We start from the raw sequence: 27450 nt of genomic DNA on the forward strand, positions 1-27450 counted from the left end.
TCTCATTTAAGTGGGAGGTTAAGTCTGCTTTGTTGATGAAAAGGGACTGATTAAAAAAGCGTCTATATACTTAGCTACACAAAAGACAAGGGGCACTGGTCTGGAGACTCTGCTTCCTTGCATTTATACCATTTCCAACTATTAATTAGTCAGGAGTGAGTCTCACCAATTCCTTACCTGAGAACATCTGATGGCTACCACAAAGAAATGCCAGAAACTCAACTAAGGAGACTGAAATTTAACATTCTGAAGTCAGGACAAATTTAAATCTTTCAGCAGATTCCCAAAATCCTAGACTGTTCCCCACACAGATTTAGCATTTTAATCCTAACGAACTTTAATTTTTATTATTGACTCCAATAGTCAACAAAAGCTTTCAGTGTGAACTAATACTGTTGATGTTTTCAGTGAACTGATTCAGCTGATGTTTTCAAAATATATACTGAGAATACTACTGCCTAATGGTCTCAACTTTGGACTGGGAGCTAAGAACTCCAGAGTTCTTACTCCAGCAATTAATTCTATGGCCTTGAGCATACAGTCATATTTCACCTTCCCTTCTATTAATCAAATTTTAACAACTTACACATAAAGCTCATTTTGAAATCAAGCATTACTAGTTAAATAAAGCTTTAAAAAAATCTAAAGGTATTCTTTTAAATTAACTATTCAATATATTTAACTATTCTTTTTTAAGAAATGCTTGGGTTTCAAAATTTTTTTAAACTTTTTCAGTACTACTCTATAAATGGTTTTCTCCTATAACACACTACTGAGAATACATAAACAACCAACATTTCAAATCTGACTATTTAACAAATTCAGTCTTTTTATGACAAGTTTTTTTGTCTGTGTTTTTTTGTTTGTTTGTTTGTTTTTGTTAGGAGCTGAATGCTTACCTGTTCTTTTGAGTTCTCATCAGCTATGATTTCTAACATCATGTTCTCTCCATGGCTGCTTTGCTGGAACACCTGTATGCCACTTTTTCTAAGATAGAACTGAGAAACAAAACAAAACAGCACATGAAACTTACTTGATCTTCTACATAGTTATCCATTAAATACAATTGAAAACGTCAGAAGAGAGAAATCTTTTACCTTATGTTTAATGTGCTTTAAAGTAGGAAATCCACAAAAATATAATGCACTCTTGTTGATTTTGGTTATCTTATTGTGGGTTATTTCTACGTGCCAAGCATCCAAAGGTATTGTTTTATACCTAAAAAACAAGTTGCACAATGTTTGCTCATACAGATTGACCTTTGGCTCTAGAAACTCTCATTACTCATTCAAACACTCATTACTTGACAAACCCTTTGACTTTCCTGTAAGGTGGCAATTAATTTAAGCCACTTGGAATCTATACGAAGGACTATAAAAACCCATGCTATTGCTGCAAAGAGACTACTCATTAAGAAAAAGACAAAACTTCAAGCCACGGTATGTCCCAATCTCACTATTGTAATTCATTATTATTGTCAAATTCTAAACCAGCAATGTTTCCATATGGTATCACTCATCTTCACAACTATTCATTCTTCCCTGAGTGTAATCCTGCAACAGGCATTCCTCCCCTATTTCGCTTTGACTGCTATTAAGGTTATGTTTCCATTTAATCTTGAAACCTCAGCCTGCGTTAAATAAAGCTGGCTACTTTCAGTGAGAGGAAAGTGAAAAACACACTTGTGTTCAACACTCTGCCCTGGATCCAAACGCTTACATTTTTGTACAGATGGTCTGGAATTAGTGTGCTGATAAATCATCACTATTATCAGATATTTGTACCAGTCTTTCATCCTCTGTGTCATACAAAGTTCAGTAATTCTCTAGAGTGTTCTTGCCAACTTAGCATTGGTTCATTTGTTTTGCAAAGTAACATTTGAAGAAAAGGGACAAATACTTTTACTGTGCCATCCACAACAAGTAACATCTAATTCAACATTTTACGTTTTTCAGTGTATATATTGGCATATACAAGCTTTGGTTAAAATGCTAATAAAAGTATTCTAACTACTTTTAGTCTACTCTAAAATAGTTACGCCAGTGTTACCTCGTATGACATCTTTCTATTGCAGGGAATTTCTCCGGCCATGGTGACATGTACTGGAACTCTGCATCTTTGTCATACCAGTACATTAAGCAAGCACTGTGAGTATTTCTTCGTTTCTCCTCTTCTTTTAGGCACTTATTACAGGATTCCATGGCCTGCAGCAGTCGTTTCTAAATTTTAGAGAAATTAGCGTACGTCAAACTGCCAACAAAAATTAGCACGGAAACATCTACATTGGGAAAGTCGATACCTGCACTTTTCTGGTTAAAGTATTAATTTTCTAATTGCAGCCTCACCCTTCCTCATGTCCCAGCTCTCTGATAAAAATAGGACAATTATAATGGAATGGCTTTGGAGAATAAAGATTACCTTTCTGCAAATATGTTTCCAAAGGCTAGCCATATTTTGCCTTTTACATTTAACATACAAAGAAATATTAAAAAGATTTTAGATGTTATCATAAGATTCCGCAAAATAACTACTGAAAAAGTTTCAAAACCTTATCGGTCATTCAAGTAGCAACTGTTGTCTTTTGGGAGAACACTAAGCCCTGTCAACCTTTCACTGCGAGCTATGGAAACAGTTGATAGGCACACACCACCACCTGTATATATCTTAACATCTAATCTGCACTTTTATTTTCATCCACTCTTTGATGAGCTCAAATTTAATCTGATAAAAGATATTACAACAATGTATATAATACTGTTATCCTATATGCAAAAGAAAAATGTTACTATTTTATTCCTCTCTGTTAATGTTTTGCTGTTTGTTTTGTACTTAAAGTCTTCTACCCATTACTGGTGTTCATGTGAAGAGATTTTCTGTAAAAAGACTAGGGTTTAAGTGTTTCTTTTATTTTACCTACAGACATGCTGTATTTTTATATGTATATAGGAACAGAACTTTTTTTTCAAAGAATCTGAAACTAAGTATTTGAATAGCTGATTAAAAACATGAACAAATAACAAGAAGTCCACATCCCTTACTTAAGACTTCTGCCACTTGAAGCTAACTTTCCTTGTGGTAACTTAATCTAACCTTACTCTCCAGGCAGCAAACATCTATATTTTTCTGTGGTCTTATCAAGTGCTAATTTAAACTTCCATTTAATTGCATGTCTAACTTGATTAATTAAGAAGTTTAGCAGATTTGTTATGAAGCTTTTATACACAGCAGACCTTGAAAGAACTTACCTCATCAATAAACGGGATTAATACTACAGCTTCCCATTCTTGCTGTTTTCCATTTAGGTCAGTTTTAAAATCTGGTGGATAATATTCTATAATAGGAGAGTCTTGACTAATCATCAAATGCTAGGAAAATACAACAGAGGAATTAAACAATATCAGAGACAATTTAGCATTAATTCTAGGAAGAGATAGAGGAAGGCTGGTATTAAAACCAATTCAAGGCTGAACAGGAATTCAACATTTATCATTTAACTGTCCTAGCCTGAAATTGCTTAGCAAATGCAAAATTTTGTATTTATTACTAACTTTACAATGTACTAAGAATAGTAAGAAGTATTTAACCGTATACCTAAAATTTAGAGGTAGAATATAACTAAGGGGATATGCAAAAATATCAAGAAAAGAGTTACTTCAAAATAAACCAGACAACCAGTAAGTGATAGATAAATGCAATTTAATTCTACATCCTACCTGGTAGCATTTAGGTAGCAGATCTTTGCTAGCTGCTGGAAGTACAGCAAGCAGCTGTTCAAATGGCATGAAAGGTTTTCCCAGTTCAAATTTGATTTTGAATTCACCGATGTTGCGAATATCTGACAGATAAGGTGCATAATGATAAGGATAATACCTGCAGGCAAAAAAATTTCTTAAGTTACTTGACTTAATTATAGCACAGCAGCTTTCACAGATCAGAAACAAAGAGAACTACATTAAATGTTCCCAGCATACAAGGTGAAATATCACTCGATCTTTAAGCAATTTCTCATTTGACGATTTTTCTTACCAGCTCCATGATTGAACTCCATGGTAATAATAATGCAAAATCCATTGTATTGCCTGGACGTAACATTCAGCTTGATCAGCCAAGAAGTCACTTAAAAGAAAAAAGAAAGATACTTAGTTTTTCTCATTTTCACTGGTATATAAAAATTACTTAGCACCTTGCACATAGGAATGAAGACAGAGTATTTTGGGAACCCAATAAGACCATAGTTCTCTAGATTCATTTAATACTAATGGATTTTTTCTCTCTGGTCCTCAAACACTTGTTACAGAAAACTTGACTTGCAGCTCTTCTTGCATTAGCCAAAAGCATCACCGCTGCAGTACACTGCCATGTGTTCTCTGCTTTCAACATGGATGGATATTCTGTCTTGTATTAGACATATGCAAAGACTTGTCTTTGGTGTTTAAAGAAAAAAGGAAAAAAAAGAAAAAGCATACACTTACTCAGAAACTACTTCTACACCCATTTTAGTCATGTAGTAAGTTCTTTTGTATTGCCTAAACTCAGTTTCAAACAGATCATCATCTTCTGGTTCATCTTCCAACACAGCTGAAAAAGCAGTCATGAAAAAAAGGATTAATGTTCACTTCTCTACTACAATAAGGTTTGAAGATATTCAGTTTTGACTTAACTTTATTACTCAATTCACAGTTATAGGTGCTCATACCTTCCTTGCACTGGAAGTAACATGAAACAATCAAAAAACATCTTTACCCAGAGAAAGTCTGGAACTTTTTTTTTTTCCTTTAAAGACAGGCAACCCGTGTTGTAGCCCAATTACAAGAACAGAGAAGAGAATATAAGCCATCAGAAAATAATTTAAGAAAACATTAAAATAAATTTTAAAATTCAATCTTTTTTCAGCAACATCATCTTATATCATGGAGTAGTATTTATACATTTTTGACATCAAATTTCAAAACCTGAGCAAAAGACATTGTCTACAAGTGGAATAGGTTTAAAAACATAATCAACACAACCAAAAGCCCAAAGCCATGTAAAAATCTGTTCATTTGTCCCCACCTGTATAACAAAATACCCAGGCATACAATTAGCAAAAACATAATGTTGTTGAAGATTTGCTTATTCATTCCTTTAATTCATCATGGAGATACTGGTCAGGTAAGAAGCACTTCAAAAGCTTGAGCCGCACTCCCTCTCACCATAAGCCAGTGATGTGCAGTTCCATTTCCCAATAGCTGACTACTCTTTCATTTAGATTAAGGTAATCTCTGACATGAAATTCTTACAGATCATCCAAATCTATACACCAATTAACAAGTTTTTTTGTTATATGTATATGGAAAAATTATTTGCACTTACTTTTAGGGGTCACTTCACCTTCATTTTTTTCTAAAGCAGCCAAGCATATAGAATTTTCCTGAGCCTATTAATTTAATATTTGAGATAAAGTAAAGATAGAGAATAATATGCACATACCTCATTTACAACCATATAATCTGCAACTCAAAACGCTATAATCAAGATGTATAAATATTATGTAGTATAAAACCCACTACATTTCCTTCTCTTGTGAGCAGTCTCAAATAAATTCTCAGCTACCTTTAAAAAATAGCTGAATATTTGTTTTCCAAAATACAACTGTTTCCAAAACTGTGCAGTACGCATTTAAGCATTTTTACCTACATCATGCATTGTGCTACAGCACCAGTATGCAGTCAAATTTTTCATCAGTAAATTTTTAAGAGTTCACATTACTTTTGTGGGAAGTAAGGATACAAGAAATTGTGTTTTAGAGAGTCAAACAAGCCAAACATTCACTTCCCTGTCACACTACACACTGTCAGCACTGAGTAGCTTTCAATAAGCAGAATCATTAAGTTGGCCCTCTTCCCCTGTACCTGAGATATGCAAGCTCCTGACTGTCACTGCCCTTCAAAGGATCAGTCAAGATGGCTAGCTAATACTATACAGCTGCTCCAAACTTCTGTGGCAAATAAGAAAACAACCACAAATAAAGCATACCTTATTAAAGGAAGAGCTAACATCTTGCTCTTACAAACCACAAACTGCACTAAAGAACAGGATAACGATATACAGTGACAGACTAAACTTGAAGGAATTTCCTGCTGCTACTCTACACTCTGCTGAAGGCATGTATTGAAGGCTAGTCAATGGAGGTGGTGGTGAGGAACATAACAGTGTAGCAGAGTCAAGATACAGAGAAAGGTGCTGTTCCTTATTAATTAGTTATATCTAGAATTGCAAGTTTAATAACCAATCTGAGATAGCTCACGCTAATGAAATTGCTATTTATCTATTCATTGTCAAATACCAAGACATGCATGAATGATCTATCAGCGTATCTGAAATCTATAAAACTTCCAGCAGGCTATGCATTGAAAAGTAAAATTATAAAGCATAGCAAGTTTGACCATAACTCACCCAGAAGTAAGTTTTGCTGCTGTTGAGGAACAGGTAAGTTAACATAAAGCATTAAGTTATGGGTTTACAAGATTTCAAAAATCATGAGAACCTGACCTTGACTTAACCATTTCATTACTCACAATCAGCAATGCATACAGGCAGTTCCTCAAATGTTACATTTTACTATCTTTTCTGATCTCAAGAAGTCTCAAAACAGAGGTTTATGCCATTTGTCTAAGATCAAATTATTGATTTGCAAAAAGTAACATTCTTATTTCCAACACTGCACATGTAAAACACTAACCTTTTGTTTCTTTTGTTTATTTTTTCTGGCTTCCTCTGCTGCAATACCAGCTGCCTCGTTGAGGTATTTATTGCCTACTTTACTTTCAAACCATTTTAGGTCTACAAAGACTTCACTGAAGTGTTCACGATCAAACTGTGCAGAAAGATTAAAGTAAGTTTAGAAATATTTGAAGGACGCCAAATTTAGAGTGCTAAATTAACAATGTCTTTTTAGTACATGCACTAGATTACATCTACAGTCATTCGTACATAAACATTTTACCCTAGAGCTACAACTAAACTAATAGATTAACAATAAAAATCTTTTTTCTTAGCAATATATAACATATACCCAAGCCATATTTTGTTTTCTTTCAGTAAGGCAGCAATGGGTAACAAAAAGAGTGAGATAACTTCCACACTTCACTATCAACTCTAGAAGTAGTAGACATATATAAGGTCTGGGTAATACAGTCTTGTGCCACACACCCAACACTTTCATAGCTCTACCCAAGAATCAGAAGACAGGGCTGAAGCAGGGACAGCAGATGAACTTCCTCCTTCCAAGTTCAGCAGAAGGCTGACACCTTTCTATTTCTATATGGCCTATACCTTTTCTCATCTCTAGGATGGATTACTGCAGTGCCACTTAACAGGATTGCCTCCTGTATGCCAGTTAGTTCATGAAGAATGCTGATGCCTGCCTCAGAGATACTAATGCTTCATTGCTCTTTACCAGTCATCTTCATAAAAAACTTGCAAAAAATATTGCTCTCCAAGATCTTCAGATATAGCCTACCCCACAAGAAACGGACCAGCAGGGGAAGCAAAGAATATTGCTGCCCGCAGCACGCTTTGCCCAGTACTGCCACTCATTATTCAGTGAGAATTGAGGACCGTGATTCTACTGGTGAATCCTCATTTGACTTGCAGTAAAAGATGCTGGCTAAAGCATAGATCACATGATTCAATCTTTTTCCTCTTACGTTACGATAAGATCAGACAACAACTGATTGGATCCCATCAGTTAAATTATAAAACAGCTGACTGAACCACTTGTAAAACACAATCATTTAACAGTTCATTAAAACTACAGCATGGTGTATTTTAGGGCACTATATTGAGGTTATATTCAACAGACTATACTGTTCTATACAGTGCAATTTCGAAGTTACTTACATCTGACAATCTTGTGAGATATCTCTCAAAGCGTTTTAAATTCAGATGCCCATTTTCATTTATGTAACCTAATGGGAAAATAAAGTATGTTTTTTAAATTAACAATTTAACAATTTCAAAATTTCAATTCAAATGCCCCATAGATAATAGAATGCAATCTTGCTGGCTGTCTACAGAAAATACAATAAATGCTAAACTTTCTAACATGGCTAAAAAGGTCAATAAATATTAATGCAGGAATGTTAACGTTTGTACTTTCCACAACTGAACTTAGTGTTCTTACCTCCCAGGTCTGGCAAGATAGCCATGTATGTTCTATAAAGTAGCGGCAGTGCATCATGATTAATATGTAAATGAGGTAGATGAGGAATAAAATCATTTCCTACAAGGAAACCCATTAAGATCCAATCATCTATTATCCTTTCAATATCATATTCAAAGGAAATCTTGTCCTGTGGGGAAAAAAGGGAAAAAAAGAAAAAAAACCACAGGAGTACAGTTTTTATTATCATGTTTGCATAGAAAGACCTCACACATTTTTTCAATCACAGCTCCATTAGAACTTACTTTTACTGGTGAAAATTCATAATCAATATACTCTCTCATCAGTGATAAGTGCAGTAAATGAAACGTGGTTTCCTCTGGTGCACACGCTCTGTAAATTATTCAAAACATTCATTATTTATAAACACACTTTCAACATGAATATTTAATAAGTCCAAGGTTACCTAAAACCAAGTAATCTTACTAGGATTATATCTTTGCAGAAGAAATAACGTATAAACATTTCTTTGAATCTATTTTAGGATTCATCTGGTTTGAGTCTATAAAATTTTGCAGTAGAATCTTCTAAAGAGCAGATGTGACTTCACTGTATGGAAAACAGCTAGCTTCAAGAAAGCAGGGCAGCTTTGTGGAGTTCTATGTTGCATTAACTATTTCCTAAGTAATTATCCCATTGTTCAAAAAAGGGACAACCTAACATAACTTTGCACCAAACCCAATAAATTTTAAGGTATTTTAGAACTAGTCTGAGTACATACAGAGTACACAGATTCATGTCTAAACTGGGTGTGTTACATTTGCAGTCATTTGAAATGCTTCTTGTAAGACAAGAATATGCTCAACTTGAAAATATGCTCCATATGTATTATCTAGTGGCTTCAACACAGCACCAAAAAAATGACAAACCTACTGTTTGTTTATGGCATAAATTAGTCAACATATATTCTGCCTTCTTTTCCTCTCTTCACTAAAATTACTTAATACCTAAGCCAATGTTAGGCCAAAATCAGTTAATACCTACACCAAAAGATTAACGAGCTCAAGACTGATGTATTTTAAATTTGTAAAGGACTATTTCACCTTGTAGATATCATAACTAGCTGGGACCACCTCCAATGACAAACCAGCATAAACGTCTGTGTATTCACACATACATAGCAGATTTTGGCCAAAATCCTCTGAGGAAGATGTGTGTGATACACAAGCTTATATGAAGACTACTAAGACGAACTTGGAGCTACACTTGGCCGCACAGAACTTCAGACCCAATTCTGTCACTTTTAAAAATGTAATTTTCATATTGGCAAATCCAGGTTGATGTTCTAAGACTCTAGAGACATTTTGGCCCTTATTCTTCATTGCACTGGACTTGAAAATCTGATAAAACAAATAATTTTTCTCAATCAAGAAATTGCTGACAGATATTAATTTATATGTATTTTTAGCATTTTCAAATTTCCAACTGTAAGTACTCATAAAAGTGACAATATTGACAGAAGGCAATTCCTGTAGCTTCCAGTAGTAAATTCCTGTAATGAGCAATATTATCCAGAAACTACAACACGAGCCAAATATGGAACAACGCTGGGGGGGGCAGGGGGAGAGACACCTGGCCTTTTGATTTCATACTTTATTTAATTAATCCCTCAAAAGGTCGTCACACTTATTTTTAAAAAAGGGAAAACCAACATTTTTCTTTGTTTAGACTTGAGGTCTTTTAAAAACATTACAATGTTACATGCCAACACTCTCAACAGAATGAGTAGTAGAAGACTATGAAAAGAATACTTATTTCTGATGTTTATCATATTGTCCTTGGCAAAAAAACCCATTTGTTTATTAGCAAAAATGATGCGTTTATCTAACTATTTGTATGACTGATCACTGTATTATCCAAAATCCTTTTTGTATCAAAGAAGCGTATTTCTCTCTGTCCCTCCTACCTTCTCCCTATATCCACCAAATATATCCTTAAGGTCCTTCAAAGAAGGAATCTAGCTGCAGTAACAGTTATGAAATTAATTTTTCTATTACTTCGGAATAGCTCCATGTACATGCACAGTTCTGGAACAAATCACCTTTTTCTGACTGATTATATGAACAAGTTAGTTCAAATGGGCAAATCCAGAATAAGAGCATCCAGTCAGCCACTTCAAGAGAGTTTATTTTAGTAATTATTCTAGTAATTTACTTACATGCACAAAACCTCAGAGTTATAAATACATTGTAAAAAGTCAATATCTGCACAAGACAATTATGGAAACAACGTCAGTACAGCCTGGGCTGCTCCGTTCATAATATGAAGAAATAAGCACAACACACCAAAGCTCTAAGAATTTTTTTTATCAGCTGTCCTGACAGCATACATTTTCTCACGTAAACTAATTCAAATGCACAATTTAACAAGTTGATTTCTCTAATTTCATGTACTTTTGAACACAAAAATAAACTAAGATTTTATTAATTTAGTAAGCAATCAATAAAAAAAACTGTTTTAGTGACCCAGTATATTTTGGATTTAATTTCATCATATATAAAATAAGAGTAAAGTTAAATAAGTTCACCTTTGAGACTTTTTACCACCAAATCTGACTTCTTCTCTTAAAAGCGCAAAGTGTGCCTCATGACTTGTTAATCCCAGCATAATCTATTACAAAAAGATATTAGAAAGGTCTTACTTCATTATTTTTTTTAAAACTGTTACTCAAGATTCGAGCAGTATAATGAAATTTTGCTGTTCTGTTTCATTACAAATTCAAAAGTTTGCAGGAATACAAAATTACGTGCTTGTTTAATAACATTTTAGAACCCTATGCGCCTAGGAAGACATCAAAGACATACACACTTTATAAACTTCTGTTGTTTGTATTATATTAATTGCACATACCAAGTCAGCATCTAAGCCATAGAGACAGTGTCTCGTGTTTGGATCATGATGGGGCTTTGCTTTTTCTGATCTGATGAACTCCATAATTTTATGCTCACCTTCCCCTGGAGTCTGTACAAAAAAAACCCAAATTCATCAGTATTTTTCTATAAAATAAAAACTCATTTAAAATAAAATATTAATGAAACACAATGACCTCATGGCCTGATAAGTAGACTGTTACTCCTTGCCAGGATTTGTCTGTGGAAATCTTCATATTTACAAAATATTTAAGATGCTCATGCAATCTGGCCATGAATTCAGTTCCTGAAAACAGAAATCTAAGTTAAACACAAAGCTTTTCACTAGTCATTCAAAATTGCATTTACATATCAAAAGTATTAATGAAAAAAAACAAGTAAAAACTTCGCAAGAGAGGAAGGGGACAGCTGTTTTTTTTCCCTAAGAGGTTTCATCTTTTCCATAGCAATCTAAAAAATTTTTAGAACAAGACAATATTCCAACCCTACTAAAAGTTATTAAAACTTGTGTTTCCAACTTACTTGAGCCTTTATCAATTCTGTCCTCTAATTTAAAAAAAAATGCTGTAGGATAGGAAAATAGTGCCAAAATATAGATGCAAAAACATAAATCTAAACACTTAAATGTAAATAATTAACAAATTTACTTACCTGGTGTAATACAGTTGGAGTCAAATCTGGCTTCTGTAGGGAGAGTTTCTCCCTTTTCTAATGCCTTTTTTATTTTGTCCTCTGCCTCTTTTGCTGATCTAAAACAAAACAGGGTTGGAGAGAGGGAGTAGAGAAAGAATCTTATTCAAGTGTTAATATCCTAAGTACAGCTTTACTGACAAAATACATATAGTTGATTTTTAAAGAGTGTTTAAAAAAAAAGGGAGAGAAATTTAACTCCTGAATAGAGTTTGAAGTTGTTTCTGATACAACTGCAAGGCTTAAAAATAGCTTTTTTCCCCCTAGTAATGATGATAATCTGTCATTACTCAGATACAGTTAATATTTAGATTACCAAGGTGATCATTCAATGGCTGATCACAATGAAAGCAAATTAACGTTGAAACAGTAGGAATACTTGGGATCTAAACATCTGAAAATACTATCACAGAACAATAATGGTGATGTAGTTAAACAAAGCAGCAAGTCTGGAATACCACAGGGGTAGGAGGGGTGAACTAACAATTTATCATCACTAGTAATGGAGAAACAAACAAACAAACATCATCCTAGCCTTTCTTGGCCAAGGATTTCATAAACACTTTTGAACCAGAAACAGAGAAGCCACCGATGTCTTAGATTTTTGTCCTTCTCTCAATTCCGCTCCAATTTTCTATTTAGAACTCTTCCTTAATCTCTTCTTCCTCTCAACCTCCTTTTTTCCTTAAAAAAAAACCCCAAAACAAACAAACAAACAAACCCAAAAACCAAAACCAGAAAAAAAACCCAGTAGCTTGAAAATATTTTCTCTTGTCCCTTTCCCCCAGTTTGTTCCTGTCACATTTCACTCACCATCCCTGTACTGTCTGACCACTGGCTTGCTTTCCTTACAGGAGTCTTCAAAAAAGCTTCCACATCTCCCAGAACATTAATATAATTCTTAACACTGAAATCTATTTGCAGCTCTGTATTTGAGCTAGATCGCTAACTGGTACCAACAGGAAAACAGAATTTCATTAGAAACTTCATTTCTTCTATAACTGTCAAAGAACATTCCATTATAGTTACCAAAAAGGTGTATTTAGAATTAGCATGCACAAATACCAAAGACTCTCACAAGTTACGAAGCCATTGGAGACATCTGTAAGAGCTCCACTGCAGATTTATTTCACAGAAAATTTCATAGAAAAAAAGCTCCCCCCACCCCCAAGTCCCCTATACACAAGAGAAATACCTAAGTAACAAGCAAACTTTCCTTTTTGGAATCCTGATTTTCAGTATGAATATTTTATGGGTAGTTACTCTCATTTAACTAAAAAGTAAAGCTACTGTCAAAGGCATGGCCACTTATAATATATTTTACTTTTCATGGTATACATTTAAGTCAATGTTTTTTTTAAAGTGTTTACCATCCTAAAGACAGAGCAAGAACAAATATTCTCACCTAAAACGTCTCCCACGCTGCTGATTCATTTTTGCTCTTGGAGCTACTCCATCAACTGCCATGAAGAAAACCTTCCTTGGTTTAATAATGCGAAACAGTACTTCCAAATAGTGAAAAATATCAGCAAAAATCTTATCTTCTGAGATTCTGAAGTGAACATCATCATCATTTGGATGCGAACACTGATGTATAATGCCATTCATGTCCAGGTATAAGTTGTCAAATTCTGGAATCTACAAAAGCCACAGTTAGGACCCATTTGGTGACAGCTGAAGCAATGCAATCACTGCCCAAGGCACCACTGAGAGTGATGAACTCCGGGAACCAGCTGAGGTGGGAAGACCTCCCTGAACCTACTGCATGCCAATGGGCTAAGAATATCTTGACCAGTTACAGGTTTGTCTGTACTTGCAATCCGTTATTCTGATCTTCCCAGTGAAGAAAGTCACCTGAACAGATTCCTGTCCTATCCTGACTGTTTCTGGTACCTCAGGACTTCTGTCCCCTGTGCTTGGCCAATCTTCTACATTGTATAAGGGAAAAGCAAATAAAAATCACACTTTTCATGAAAAGATAATTTTGGGTTTTTTTATAACCCCATACATTTCACTGATTCAATCTTGCATAGCTGCACTATAAACAATAAAAACTACAAAACTGAGTATGCTGTTTCCAACAGTATTTCAAAAGCAAAGCCAGCTTAAGAGCTCTCCCCCGTTAACCAGTTCCTACCATGACCACTGCATGCTGCCTCTTTAGCTATGCTAAGAGCCACCTGTGAGTCTAGAGAGTGGCAATTACCACCAAAAGCAGTAGAGTTATTAATAACATCAATTTCTTTCCCATCCTTTCCAAATGTGTTTTTTTCTGTCTAGTTCTCTGTTCTTCTAACAGCCTTATCTGTAGCAGTCCAACTTTCTTATAAAGGGAAAAAACCCTCCCCTGAATGTACACAAGCAACATATAGAGCACAAACACTGTTAAACATATGAAGCAAAGGGGCCACTACCTACTTTTTTGTTACCAAAAACCACCAAACATGCACAAGAGCAATTTGCAAAAACCAAATCTATTCTTTAATCCACCAATATGACTGTTCATAAAAATCCTCCTGTCGTTACAACTGGAAAAAGGCACTACTAACTTTTCGTGATTTTCTGTAGTATTGCTGCTGACATATCTTTACATAATTTTGAAAGGCACATTGTTGGACTTGTATTTATCATCCAGACACAAGAGAAACATAACTCTGTTTCAGAAACAGGAATTACAAAGAGAAGAAACAAGAGGCAGGATCAGGAAGGATCTCCAGTCACCTGCAATAACTAGTCTTCTGTTGTGCATAATGATCTCCAGTACAGTTAAGTTCAGTAACCAAACTGCTCTCAACATGCTCAAACACTACATCGTCCACACATGCACCACTTTCAGATACAAAGAGAGCGGGACGTTGCACAGGTAGCATTCTAAAGAGATGAAAACTAAAGCTTTTATATGGAAACAACATATATATGGAAAACAGATGACCTTTTAAGAAGCACAGCTATAATACGATTTAAAAATAATGATGTGGTTTATGTAGGAATTGCTTTTTATTCTAGGTAGTATTTTGTATAATAGCAAACAAAAATCCTAATCTAGATGCTAGTATGTGTCAGTCTGTATATTCAAGTGGTCTGGCAGAGAAAAGGAAGAATGAGGATACATGCTACTGTTGAAGCTTAACATCACAGATAACAATCTAGACATTTTCTTCTCTCTCTTATACAGAATAAGCATTCCGCATAAGCTAACAACATCATCTAGTCTTTAGAAAGACTAACGAGAGAATGACATTAGCATACTTAAGGTTGAGTTGTGCTTTCTCTTTATCTTAAGGGCTCTAACAGCCTCCTTCAGAAAGCATTATGGGTACGACCCCCTGCTGCTATTCCCCTGGTTACAGCAGACATGCTGACTCCTCAGCTTGCCACAGTTCTTCAGCAGAAGTTTAAAGCTGCCACCAGTTTCAGCGAGCAGCCCAGGCTTTTAACAAAACAGCTGAAAAGCCAGCATACGCTGCTGCTGCCTTGCTACACAGACAGCATAAGACACTACAGTGAAATCCAACAAATCATAAGCAAAGACCTAAGCTTTGAAAACTGCTTTGAAACTAGAAGGAAGGGTCAAACATCCAGGTCTGGAATCACTTGAGCAGCACATCTTAGATACGTTGATACAACAGCTATTTAATCTTTTAAAGCGCTGTTTAGCAAAAATGTATTAACACTCAAACATGCCTTCAATCATCACCCAACTCATCTCAGAACATCCTTATTCAGACTATAAAACCACATCCGCCAGTTGAAAATGAAAAGTTAAGAGCTTGTGTCTAACAGGTACCAAACGTGATTTCTCTGAACACAAGACTTTTTTGCCTGACTGCTAAAAGCATTATTTGCTGCTTTCCTTTTTCAGGCTTCAACATACTTCTCGTTTTTGCTATTAATACAAACTGTCCGACGCATGCAACAACAAGGAAACGCAGCAGAGCTGTAAAACCTGTCCCTCGTCATTACTGTGCCATTCGTCGTCAGCAGCAGTAACTTTTCTGAGCCTAGTAATGAGGAAACTCCGACCTTCTGCCACCCGAGGGGGGTGAAGGGCCGCCAGGTGCCGAGGGAGCACCGCGGAGTTTCAGACGGGCTGGGGGGGAGCGCGGCCGCCGGGGAAACAAAAGGGAAAGGAGAGAGCCCGGCCGTAGGGAGCCGGACACCGCCACGCTGCGGGGAAACGCTCCCGGCTAGGCATTTCCTCGAGGAACGGCGTGGTTTCGGTTCGGGTGCTTCTGAAAACACTGCTTGCACGTAAGGAGAAGTTCAAGTATCTGCGCCGCTGACCTCCAGCAGCAGGCTCCCGGCACTGCTGTGCGCTAACGGCGACCTCGGGTCGGATATGCAGGCTTTCAGGGGAGCTCCGACAGCCTCACCCGCTTCCCACCGACCGCACGCCGCCATCCCGCGACTTTCGGCCGCTTCGAGCTGCGGGTCTCGCCGAGGCGCGGCCGTAGGCGCAGCCGCCCGCCCTGCGCCGACCCGGCCTCGGCTCCGGCTCAGCCCCGCAAGCCCGGCCCAGGCAAGCCCGGCCAGGGACCAGGCCCGCTCCCTCGCCCCGCCGAGGGGCCAGTCAGGACCCCCCTCCTCCGCCCCGGCGCGGAGCGGGAACGGGCCCTTAGCAGGCAGCGGCGCTCCGCTCCCAGCTCACCTGATGCTCCTTCAGCACCTGGCTGAGGCAGGGGTACCGCTCCGAGATCCACCGGTAGAACTTGGGGACCCCCATGGCCACCGCTCCCCGCCGCCCTCACAGCCCCGCCGGACCCAAACAACCCCGGGCCGCGCTCCGCCTTCCTTCCGGCGCGCCGTACTGACAGCCGGGCCGCCCGCACCATAGAGCGCCGCGCAGAGCGACCCGCGCCGACCATAGAGAGCGGCGGACAGAGCGGCGCTGCTGGCGCGGGGCGGGGCTGGCGGCTTATGCTCTTCAGCGGCGTCCCCAGCCCTGACGCGTCACCGCCGTCCCGGCCGCTTCTCTCCCCCGTCCGGGCCCCCGGGAGAGCGCCATCCGCCCTTCATATTAAACAGCATCGCCTCTCGCCCCTTCCCCTACCAGCCCACACAAGAGCTCCCACGACGCGCCTCAGTGCCCTCAGGCCCGGCCGGCTGTGGGTAGCAGATCTAGTCCCTGTGCGATGGGACTCACCAACTCCCTTAGCGGTACCTGGTGCAACAGTTCGCTGTAAGGTTCTCTTCACTCTCTGGTATAACAATAAAGCCTGTGAAAGGTAACGTAACCCCAGCGCTCTCACACACCACAACAGAAAAGATCATAGTAGGTGCTGAAGATCTTACTTGGAAAAATGATCAGATTTATGAGACAGGGACAACACTTAGAGAAGAGTACTTGCTAGTTCCCCTGAGAAACAAAACCACTATAACCAGTTGTAAACCCATTATTTAAATTTACGCTCCGAAGTGTCTGGAGTTCAACTGAACTAAAACTGTGATCAAAAACTAATGGCATTGTTTGTCTCAGAACAAGAGAAACAAAAATACTGTACAAAAATTCTAATGATATCCTATTGCAGAGTAAAAGAGTACAATTTTCCCCTATCTCCCCCCTCATTCCCCTACAGTTTGGATGCATAGAGAAGCAAGCATTACTGTAAGTTAGCATATGCCTTCTGAACATATTTAGTCTAATCTTGTCCATGCCAAAACACTTTTTCTGAAATGGAGTCTGAAAAACACTCACTATAGCCACACTTTTCACAAGGGAGGGCCTGTCCAGAACTCTCAGGAGCCTGAATGGATGTTAAAGTCACAGATACTATGCCCTGCATGCTGCACTCTTGTTATAGCCATACTGCCAGGGTCCTCTAACTCACAGCTTTGTGTCATTTCCTTCACGAGGGTTTCTTAGCACAGCAGGCAAGGGCTAAGGAAACAGTTGCAGAACACTGCAACACTTTACCAGTTTCTTCATGGTAAGATTTAAGATCCCAAATGCTTTTCTAGACATAGCCAGGCCATATGGAAGAAAGTCAAAGGAAACAAAAATTCAAGGTCTACTGCTGAAAAGAAATACTAATTATTTTTAGGAAGCCCTTCTGAACTATGAGTAGAAAAAGCTGAAAGAAGCACTTTACATCGTATCAGTATAAAACTTTAATGTCAGATTTTCTAATCTACAAGTAAGCTGAATGAGAAAAATCTTTACAAAAATATACAGTACTTTATAGAGTGCATTCTTTCAACATTGTACACATTTTTCATAGAGTAACAAACTTGCAGAGACTTGCACAGTCTAATTTTTCAGCAGTTCCTATGTACTGCCTTCTATATGTATACAAAACATAAGTCGTAATACCTTACAGATCTGCAAGTGTATTCAAAACATACTTGCAAGCGTATTGTATATTTTACATAGATTTCAGATTGATCATAAGACTGTTCTGCTGCTTACAATCAGAAATCAACAGAAGTAACCAGTTAGCACTGATTAATACCTTCTCAAGAATATTACAGCTACATCACTCGTGAATAGTATCATTCCAAAGTGAACAAGTTTCACATATATGGAGCCCAGCCCATATACATCTGGCAGAGCAGGTTGTCATCACTTGCTTCTTGAATAAGGTAATGAACATGCCCTTCAATAGATAAGGGTAATCCTTTTATTCTGTTTCTAGTCTTAATGACACCTTGCAGCCGTTGTTCTATATCAAGGACGTGGGTTTTGGCCTGGAAACAAAGAAAAAGGAAAAAAAAAAAAAGAATATTGCTACTATCCATGAACTTCCACTTTTTAAACTGAAAAAGGATTTATTAGGATGCGTTTGAAATCTGTATGCTAATTTAATACAAAACCCAGATGTCTACACCAGTTACTTTGAAAATAAAGGATACTCACTTTTTAAAATCATTCTTTAAAATGGATAGATTATTGGTCAAGTTGTAACTTTTGCCTTATGTTTTTACAGATAAAGTTTACCAGAGAAGACTGAAAAAGCTATGCAAATGTCTTTGAAAATGTTAGAATGCTTTAATTCATACAATTACTTTCAAATAAATGCAAAATTTTTCCCAGCTTTTTTCTTGGAACTCTGGATAAAATTAAAGAAGATACCTAGTCTGGAAAATTTAGGCCAAAATTATGAGCAACTGAAAATGAAGAAGTCTAATAACAGGTTGTGCTGAGCAACTCAAAATGAGCTGTTCTGAGGCCCACTGGAGTAGCTAGTTCATACCAATTATACTCACACATTTTCTTTTAAAGCTCAAGCATAACATTGGCACCTATCCAGAAAAAAGTTAACACATACAACTGTGTGGGTGGTCCTGTAACTAAAAGAAACGTTATGTAGACACAGCCTGGTTAGTAATTGTTTGAAGACCAGGAGATTTTCTGTGCTCAAATAGATCAGTTAAGTTCTTTGTTGTAATATAGCTTCAGTACTGCAGTTTGTCCTTATCTTAGTTGCAGTGTTTATCAGTGCTCCCTAAATTTTATCTGCTATCAGATATATTTATTTTCACTAAATATTCCTTTTAAAGCAAAAAGAGACAAATCAGAATTTTTGCAAAGGGGAAAGAGAATAAATATTACAGGTTGTGCAAGCTGTATTTTGGATGAACAATATAGTATTTATCAGCATGTACAAAAGAAACAGTACATACGTAATCCTAATTTTAACCAAGTATTCCTTGACACGTAACAAGAAATGTATTTATTCAATAATAAACATCCACTCATGAAAAGCACAAAAATATGCATGGAAAGGACTCCAGATGTTACCACCACTGTAAATCTGGAGGACTGTGCAACAGTCAGAGTGAGGGGTAGCAAGAGCCTCTCCTATCCTATTGCTTCTGTTGATGTTGTCCATGATTTAGTAACACTAGTAAGAGAATTATAGGCTCTATTTTGTTTGGTTCTTTAGTAGATAAATTACATTTTCTATCAATAAAAATAGTCTCTTTATAGATAAAAATTATGAACACAGAGATAATCAAGAAGAAACAACCAGAGGGATTTTTAAATGAAAGAAAAAACAAGACAGTTAAGGTTTCAATTAGAAAATATGCAACTTGCAACCATAATGGACATTTGACATTTGAATACCTGATGCTATGCTTGTTTTAAACTAACCTTTTCATTGACAACTTCTCCAGTTTCGTTCACCTGTGCTTTTGTATTCCCTTTAACAGGTTTACTCCATTCCACAAGAGGATCATGGAGAAAAGTCTTTAAGACACTAAATAAATTAAAAATAAAAAAAAGGATAAGATACATATAATACATTTAATTTTCAAAACAAGAACACTGACAGAAGTCTAAAGTTAGTGCTGAATATTTATATTGTTTTATATTTAACTGCATGTCATGGTAAGACTGAGCTGCATGATAGGCATATGCTGGAACTGACACATTCACCAACAGTTACTGTTTCAGATGTTTAGAGTACAGACAGCTTTTTCAGAGTTTGTAGCAAAACCAGTTGCCGTACCTCATTAGAGGCTCCCTTTGATCACGCATAAGCCTCATTGTGACTTCACAAGCTCTTCGGAAGAGACCTTCTGTTCCCATTGGGCCCATTCCATTAACCATGTTGTGAGTGAGACGAAAAGGAACGATTTCCGGAACTTCAAAAGTTTCTCCCTTTACATTGATAAAAAAGGGTATGCCCTAAGCGTTTTAAGCATTATTAAAATAAAGGGTAACATTTGCATTGTTTTTAGGTTTTTTTCCCCATCTTTGTCAGTGGCAGTTTCCTAGCTGACAAGAGATGTTTGCTCAGATCACAGTCCTTCTCAGCTGTTAAAGGGAAATTGCAGTGAATAAAGGACACCAATGTCCAAATAACTTCTTTTTCCCTATTTTAATACACTAATACAGGGTATAAAATTTTGTTCTAAATATATATTGCTGCTCTGTAGTCTCATGCAAAATACTAACTTTTCTTTTATAATATGCAAGTGGTTTAAAAACAATTCTTTTTTTTAATTAAGGGTTATGTAGGGCAATTCAGGCTTACTAAAAAGAAAGTAGGAGAAAATAATAACAGTATCTCTGCCTCACTTATCTGAATTAAAAAGAGCACATGTCCCACACCAAAAGCATCTTTCAACAGAAACACCAAAACTCCAAAACCTACTCTGGCCACAATTTCTGCTGTTTATTTTTACAGAACCATTGGAATTTTTGTGCTGAATTTGTGAGAGAAAAACAAAGAAACAGCAGCAGAATTCTGAATGTAGTAATTATAGCTCTGTTTGGAGGGTGGTAGTGGAGAGAGGAGAGCCACAAAATACAAACGCTCTAAAATTTGGGCTATTTCGGTGTATCCACATCAGCTCATCTGATATTGGCTAAATCAAAAAGCTGGCTTTCATTAATGCAGCATACAGAACATCACATACTCTTTACATATCCCAGACTGTTTGTTTGGTATAAATAAGAAACAAAAGTGAGAGAGAGAACACAACAGATATGTTAGAGTAAAAAAAGTGGAAAAAACCCAAGACAGTAGAAATTTATAACTTGCAAGTAAAATAAAGTGCAAGTTCAGCAAGTGGCATTTCTCACCTTATTGAAAAGGCAGTTGAAATCCACATGCACACATTCACCAGTCAAAGAATCAAACAGGATGTTTTCACCATGACGGTCTCCTAGACCAAGTATGTAACCTACCATCGACATAACTGCAACAGAACGACAATAGGCTGACCTACTATTGTACCTGTGGAAATAAGAATCAGATATGTCTAAGTCACTTCCTTGGGTTATCTGTCTTTATTCAGTAGTATCATTAATGTTTAGTGAAATACACAAAGCAGATATTCTTGAGCTAGCCCAATCCTAGTCACTCACCATGAAGTAGGATCAGGAAATGTTCTAAGAAACCATTCATGAAAGAGAGGAGGATGACGAGGCAGAAGGACTTCTTTGAACATTTTCAGCTTTTCAGACAAAGGTGCTGACTTGGGAAGCATATGCTGACGCAATTCTTTTCCGGTCATATAGATACCTGTAATAGACCTCCTCAATCAGGCAAAAGAAATCCCCAAATATAAAGCATTATATATACTATTACAATATGGTACTTTAGGGAAGATAAACATCTCCATAAAGCTGAAATAAATGAACAAATGAAAAATAACCCATAGAACATGTTGGTAGTGGGGTACTGGAGAGTAAAGAAAAAATCATAATGTTAACTGAAAGAGAAGATCTGGCAAACAAGCCACCAGTTTTACCAATCGCCATGGGATGGCGTGTGGGGAACACACATACACAAAAAAACCTCACCCTCACAAAGCCATTCATTATATCCAGCTGAGATGTTTGGAGTTCCAAACTCCCAGATGTCTGCATACATACAGATAATGTGTGAAATTTTCCCCCAAAATTTTATTGCACTGACCAGAAAGTTGTTTTGTTAACAAGAAATTCAAAAGAAATCTGATCTTGTCCCCAGAAAGTTGCTGTACCTTCAACCTTGATTCATTTATAAATTATCTTAATTATCTCACACACGCAACAGAAATGAAAAACAACAGATCAAATCTAAAGAAACAGTCCACAGTCTTTTCTATTATTCAGCTCGCACTGCTGCTGAAATGATTTACAACATTGTATAAAAGAATGTATTAAGATGATTGTGTTCTCCGTTCTCAAAAGGAACTTGTTTATTGCAAGCACCAATTCTCTTCCATTTAAGAGTAAAAGTCTATCACATATATGAATAATAATATATTGCAGATAGTTAAAAACACATGTGACTGCATCTTCCTAGAATTTAGTCTGATCCTTGCTGTTTGTCTCATTTACTAATTAAGATACAAGCCCTTTAAAAAACCAAAATAAAATATCACTATATTTCTTTACCTTTCTCCTTATAAAGTTTTATCAGGATATTTCTTAAACCAGCAGTATTGTTCACCCATTCAATTATGCCACATTCATCATTTAATGGAATAACTGCGTAGGTTCGAATATGGAGTTCTCGCCTACGGGACTCTGCATCTTTTCTTAAGCACTATTCACAAAAGAAAAATAAGATTAACAGATAACATAGATAGGATCAAAATTTATCAATAACAATAACCATTCTATCTATATCTACCTATTTTCCACTCACACGATCCAGAATTTAAAGTTCTAAGCTTCACTGTCTGCAGTAGGTCAAATGCAAGCAAAATGCTCATCTGTTCTCCACAGTAAATTAAAAAGAGAATTTTTCAATAAAATAGTTCAAACTGCATAACTTGTACATGGCTTAAATCCCTTAAAAGCAGTATTTGAAATAAGTGTTTTAGTGTTTCAAGAGATGTTATCATTTGCTTTAACCTCATGGAAAACATGTACCTTAACCTTAAGCATATTGCCGAGAAGCAAAATATAACTAAAATAAGAATTATGGCAACGCTTTTAGTATGGAAAGACAAATTTACCTATTTCTCATTTAAAAATATTAGAAAATCCTGAATAAGAAATACGAAGCATGACAGCAGAAAGTTTGCAGTTATTTATTTACTGTAAATAACCTTTCCTGTATATTTTTGCCGGAATAAGCAATTGTTTTGGCAAAATGTTCTATTTTGTTACTGTTTTCACAAGTCCATAAGAAGTTATACATTATCAATTGCTATTGATTTCTGCTGAAATAATATATTTTGCAATAGTTTACTTTTCTTCCAGTAAGCTTTATCTCAAGGTAAGTTGTTTTTTTTGTTAGATAGTTCAGCATTTTGTTCTGGTCAATAAGTATAATGCATCTGAATGTCTAACTCATCAAACCTTATTAATAAGGGAGTTGAATTCCATGAGACGACAGTCTTTTCTTAGATCATCTTTTGGCTTACACATCATAATGTAAGATTTCCCATCTGAACCTTTTAAGCTGATCTTTTTTGGCTTTTGCAGTGAGGCAAGAATTTCCACCTAAGGAAAAAAATAAGTTCTTTATCAACACCTGTATCAGATCATACAAAATAAAGTGTCTAACTGTAATAAACCACTGCAACCAATCACGTTAGCACTTCCATGGTGCTACAGCATATTAACCTCAGGCCAAAACTTTATCTATGTACGAAGAGGCCATATCTGTCTCAGGTTGTTATGACAGAAGCCACTCAGTTTCCAAGAAAGTAATTATGAAGTTTCCTACTCACTCCTCTGTTTCTAGGGAACGAAGATATATTTGCAGCTACATTTGTTTAACATGAAGCTTAAAATGAGGTGCCAACTAGAGGCTTACCGTATCATCAAAGCCTGCAATGTAGGCCCAGCATCCAGGAAAAGGGTCATGGTTAGCATGTGTACCAGGAATTGAAGGAAGAGTTGGTATCATTACAGATTGTAAGGGAATGAGAATTTCACTAAATGTGTGCTCTTCTACTAATCTCTTAAGTGTTTTGAAATGAATATTCATGCTTAATGTTGAGCTGTTTCCATCAACCTTGGGGAAAAAAAAAAATTGTTCAAAAGTTAACAATATACACTTAAAATGTTACTGCTATTTCACATTAACTAATGAATAGAATAATAAATGCTTATGGTAATAAGAAAAATGGCAAATTACATTTCAAATTAAATGGGAGTGGTCAAAAGTAAATATATCTGGCCTTTATGGCACATGTATTTTTCAGTCTGAACGTAAATACAGAATAATGAAAGAATTTATTTAGTTTTACCTTTATTATCAAGTTCATTTGTTCATGAAAACACAACCAGCCTATTTTTATAGTAAAGCTCTGTGAAAGTTAGCGGGCAAGAATCATACATGAAAGCACAAAACAATGTAAAGCTCATGCACTGTGAAATGTACCATTATGTACTGAAATATTTTACAATGTGCTCAATTTAGAGCTATTTTCTACTTTTTTTGAATATTTTTATTACGTTAAAAAAAAAATCTTTTACAAGTTAGTGTAGTTTCTGTTAAATTGCAGTAGTGTAACGAATTGGCTAATGAAAGCAATCAGAAGAAGCTTTTGTATAACATTTTTTAATAATCCTATTACATGCATTAATTTGTTTATTTTTGTAAATACCGGTTTGTTGCATAGTTCTAATAGCTTATCTGTAAGGCGTGTTGCATCTCCAATAAATTTTCCTAAAGATTCCTTCATGTGAATAGCTTTGTTTAGAATTTCCTTACATCTATTGACACGCGTAGGGTACGAGGACTGAAAACAGAGGAAAGTTAAAATTTATTAAACAACAGTCAAATCAATTAAAAAATCCTACCCCCCCCCCCCAGTAATTAATATATTATTTTCTCTACTTATTGCTTGTCATATTTAATATCTTGAGAAGGATGTTCTCCAGCTGATATTTGGCACCTCAACAAGTATTAAAGTGGCATGGTTGGGGGGGGGGATGTGTGTGGGGGGCGTTATTACTTTCTGAAACCATTCTTGGGAGTTCTACAACATAAAGGCCAATACTCAAGAATACGCCAGTGTATCCTGAATGTTATTTCACCAGCCTTAAAGAAACAGTATGCACCATGCTTTCCAATTTGCTTTGGAATGACCTCAATACCAGGTAAGTATCAGGATTAAGTGGTATATCGATCTCATTTTAATCAAGGCACAGAGTTGATTATTTAATTATAAAACTGGAAGTACTATTACAATTACTAAAACCAACAAAATCTGTTGTCCATAACTACCCAATTCATCAGCTATTTGTTATTCAAATTTCCTTTCCTAATACATCATACAAGTCAGGACGTGTGTTAGCATTCTAATTTGGAACATTTAAACTGTAATATCTGAACTTTAGACTGCAATAAAATCTTTTGCAGTAATAGCATTAATACCCTGTTCCACAACACTGTTTCACAGCAACTGAAATTCTCAATTCTTTCTTATCATCTTAAAGTAAAATAGGTTATATTCACATTTCTCTCTGATGAAAACAGTTTTACAAACTTAATAAAGGTGTAGCTATACTTATCAAGGTACCTTGGACACAGCAGTCATCATCCACATTGCTTGCTGTGGATAGGCTAAAAACACTTTAGCAACAATCACCATCAGAACTGCAAAGACTTCATCATGAGAATGGCAGATTCGGGAGATTAACTGAGAAAAGGCTGTCAGAAATTGGTAAGGTGCCAGGTGATTCGTGTGCTCTGTAATCACCTTATTTATTTTAGCTAAATCATTTTTCATTTGAACACGTTCTGAACGACCAGCTGAAAAACACAAGAGGACAAGATTATGTTCCTTTTTTTCCCATTGGAAGTGTAAAGTCATTTAAATCAAGCCTACAGAAACATATTTTGTTGGTAACTTTCATAAGCCAAAAAAACTCAAGGAAAAGGAAAAGCTCTTACCGTAAAGTTCTTTTTAACATAGCATACAATTACTTAATACATATGCTATTTAACTAACCAGAATAACAGGAAATAAACAAGCACAGACAACAGGAACGTGGAACAGATAATATCAGAAAAGCTCTCCTTACACTCTTAAAATAAAACATCTATTACTCCTCTAAAGTGATGGCAATGGCATAGAACAAACCAAAACCACTCCATTTATTTCCCCAGTAAAAGGATTCCAATGTTTTTTGGTGGAGAGGAAATGAAGAAAGTCTTTACAAGGGATGAAATCAGCACATCTGCTCCTATCTCCACCCCTGCCCCTGAGGGCCCAGCATGAGTAGCACATCAACAACACAGAAAGCAGCATCTGATGTGCCTGCAGCCAAATTTAGTTGACCTAAGTGTACAGAACCAGGTCAAGATCAAGGAGCCACAACTGTCTGCTTCACTCCAGACCTGCAGGCAATGTTTGCAATTTTCATCTGTACAAAAATCTCCCACCCAAAATGCATCTACGGTAGTAGTTTCACATGCCTTGATGCTGCCTACAGGATTTTTTTCCCCCTCATTTAAATTTCAGTAGAATTCCTTCAACAACTGGAACTAAGACAAATCGGAAAAAAGCCCCAAAGCCTAACACTTTACTGTAGCTAGTGTATACAAACCCACTAGTCATTACTCATGAGGCAACTTAGAGGAGGTGACAGGTGACATGCAAGGATTTTCCCTAAATCTGTTTATCAACTTAAGTTACCTGAGGAACAATGCTATCTCATTATGTATTTTTAAAAAAGTTCTGGAGGGTTTAATTAAAATAATTAATACTCTCCTGCATATTAACATCCTGTAATTTAAAAGAATAATAGTACTTTCTTGTTTCCATATAATCTCAGGTAATGTCTAAACAAAGAACTGTAAATCTACTTCACCGCTCTTTCAATCATATATTCAAACGTATGACACAGGAAGTATGTACTGGGAAAAAATGTTCTACCTTTATCACATTCATATGCTTTTGCTCCGAAGTCCAGCCATAAAGATAGCATTCTTGGCATTGACTGATAGATGAACTGGTTTCCATACTGTAGAGACCTGTGATTACGTGTTTAAATCCCAGCATGTTAATGATATATATTAGAAGCATTACAAATTTTACACCCTTAATTGTTTCACATTCCATTCTGGACTTCAGAAATTTATGTTCAGCATTTTAATGCATCTGCAACAACTAAAGCTTACTAATACACAAAGGTTTTGTTTTTATTAATCAAAACTGCAGATGAAATAATTAACTGTCTTACACAAGACAGACAATTGCTTAGTCAGAAGGCAGAAGTAAAATTAATTAGGTATGAAAACAAAAAGGAAGCATGCAGTATTTTGTTTTACAATACTGCAGAAAAAT

At 36.4% G+C, this 27450-nt stretch overlaps 2 protein-coding genes across 3 annotated transcripts in view; both read right to left on the reverse strand.

Annotated features, from left to right (window-relative positions):
- The window catches only part of XRN1 (5'-3' exoribonuclease 1), a 36937-nt gene extending 20451 nt beyond the window's left edge, over window positions 1-16486 (reverse strand). Inside the window, exons 1-18 of one of the 2 annotated variants that reach the window (XM_050902264.1) lie at window positions 16412-16486; window positions 13169-13401; window positions 11725-11822; window positions 11250-11359; window positions 11054-11164; window positions 10731-10813; window positions 8449-8536; window positions 8165-8333; window positions 7882-7949; window positions 6722-6856; window positions 5353-5416; window positions 4473-4578; window positions 4027-4116; window positions 3714-3870; window positions 3246-3365; window positions 2050-2219; window positions 1098-1218; window positions 900-998 (exon numbers count right to left, since the gene is read on the reverse strand). In XM_050902264.1, coding sequence (XP_050758221.1) covers window positions 900-998; window positions 1098-1218; window positions 2050-2219; window positions 3246-3365; window positions 3714-3870; window positions 4027-4116; window positions 4473-4578; window positions 5353-5416; window positions 6722-6856; window positions 7882-7949; window positions 8165-8333; window positions 8449-8536; window positions 10731-10813; window positions 11054-11164; window positions 11250-11359; window positions 11725-11822; window positions 13169-13401; window positions 16412-16486 — 2097 coding nt within the window. Of the gene's footprint in view, window positions 1-899; window positions 999-1097; window positions 1219-2049; window positions 2220-3245; window positions 3366-3713; window positions 3871-4026; window positions 4117-4472; window positions 4579-5352; window positions 5417-6715; window positions 6857-7881; window positions 7950-8164; window positions 8334-8448; window positions 8537-10730; window positions 10814-11053; window positions 11165-11249; window positions 11360-11724; window positions 11823-13168; window positions 13402-16411 lie in introns of both variants that reach the window. The other variant, XM_050902265.1, reaches the window with a different exon arrangement.
- A 1372-nt stretch (window positions 16487-17858) lies between these two features.
- Window positions 17859-27450, reverse strand: part of ATR (ATR serine/threonine kinase) — a 42590-nt gene continuing 32998 nt past the window's right edge. The window contains exons 36-46 of the mRNA XM_050902561.1: window positions 27040-27137; window positions 25681-25913; window positions 24763-24897; window positions 23967-24167; window positions 23507-23650; window positions 22595-22745; window positions 21578-21734; window positions 21293-21446; window positions 20214-20365; window positions 19856-19961; window positions 17859-18447 (exon numbers count right to left, since the gene is read on the reverse strand). Of these exons, the coding sequence (XP_050758518.1) occupies window positions 18274-18447; window positions 19856-19961; window positions 20214-20365; window positions 21293-21446; window positions 21578-21734; window positions 22595-22745; window positions 23507-23650; window positions 23967-24167; window positions 24763-24897; window positions 25681-25913; window positions 27040-27137 (1705 nt within the window). The 3' untranslated portion in view covers window positions 17859-18273. The remainder of the gene's footprint in view (window positions 18448-19855; window positions 19962-20213; window positions 20366-21292; window positions 21447-21577; window positions 21735-22594; window positions 22746-23506; window positions 23651-23966; window positions 24168-24762; window positions 24898-25680; window positions 25914-27039; window positions 27138-27450) is intronic.

The sequence above is a fragment of the Gymnogyps californianus genome, chromosome 10, assembly GCF_018139145.2.
Source record: "Gymnogyps californianus isolate 813 chromosome 10, ASM1813914v2, whole genome shotgun sequence".
Classification (NCBI taxonomy): Eukaryota; Metazoa; Chordata; class Aves; order Accipitriformes; family Cathartidae; genus Gymnogyps; species Gymnogyps californianus.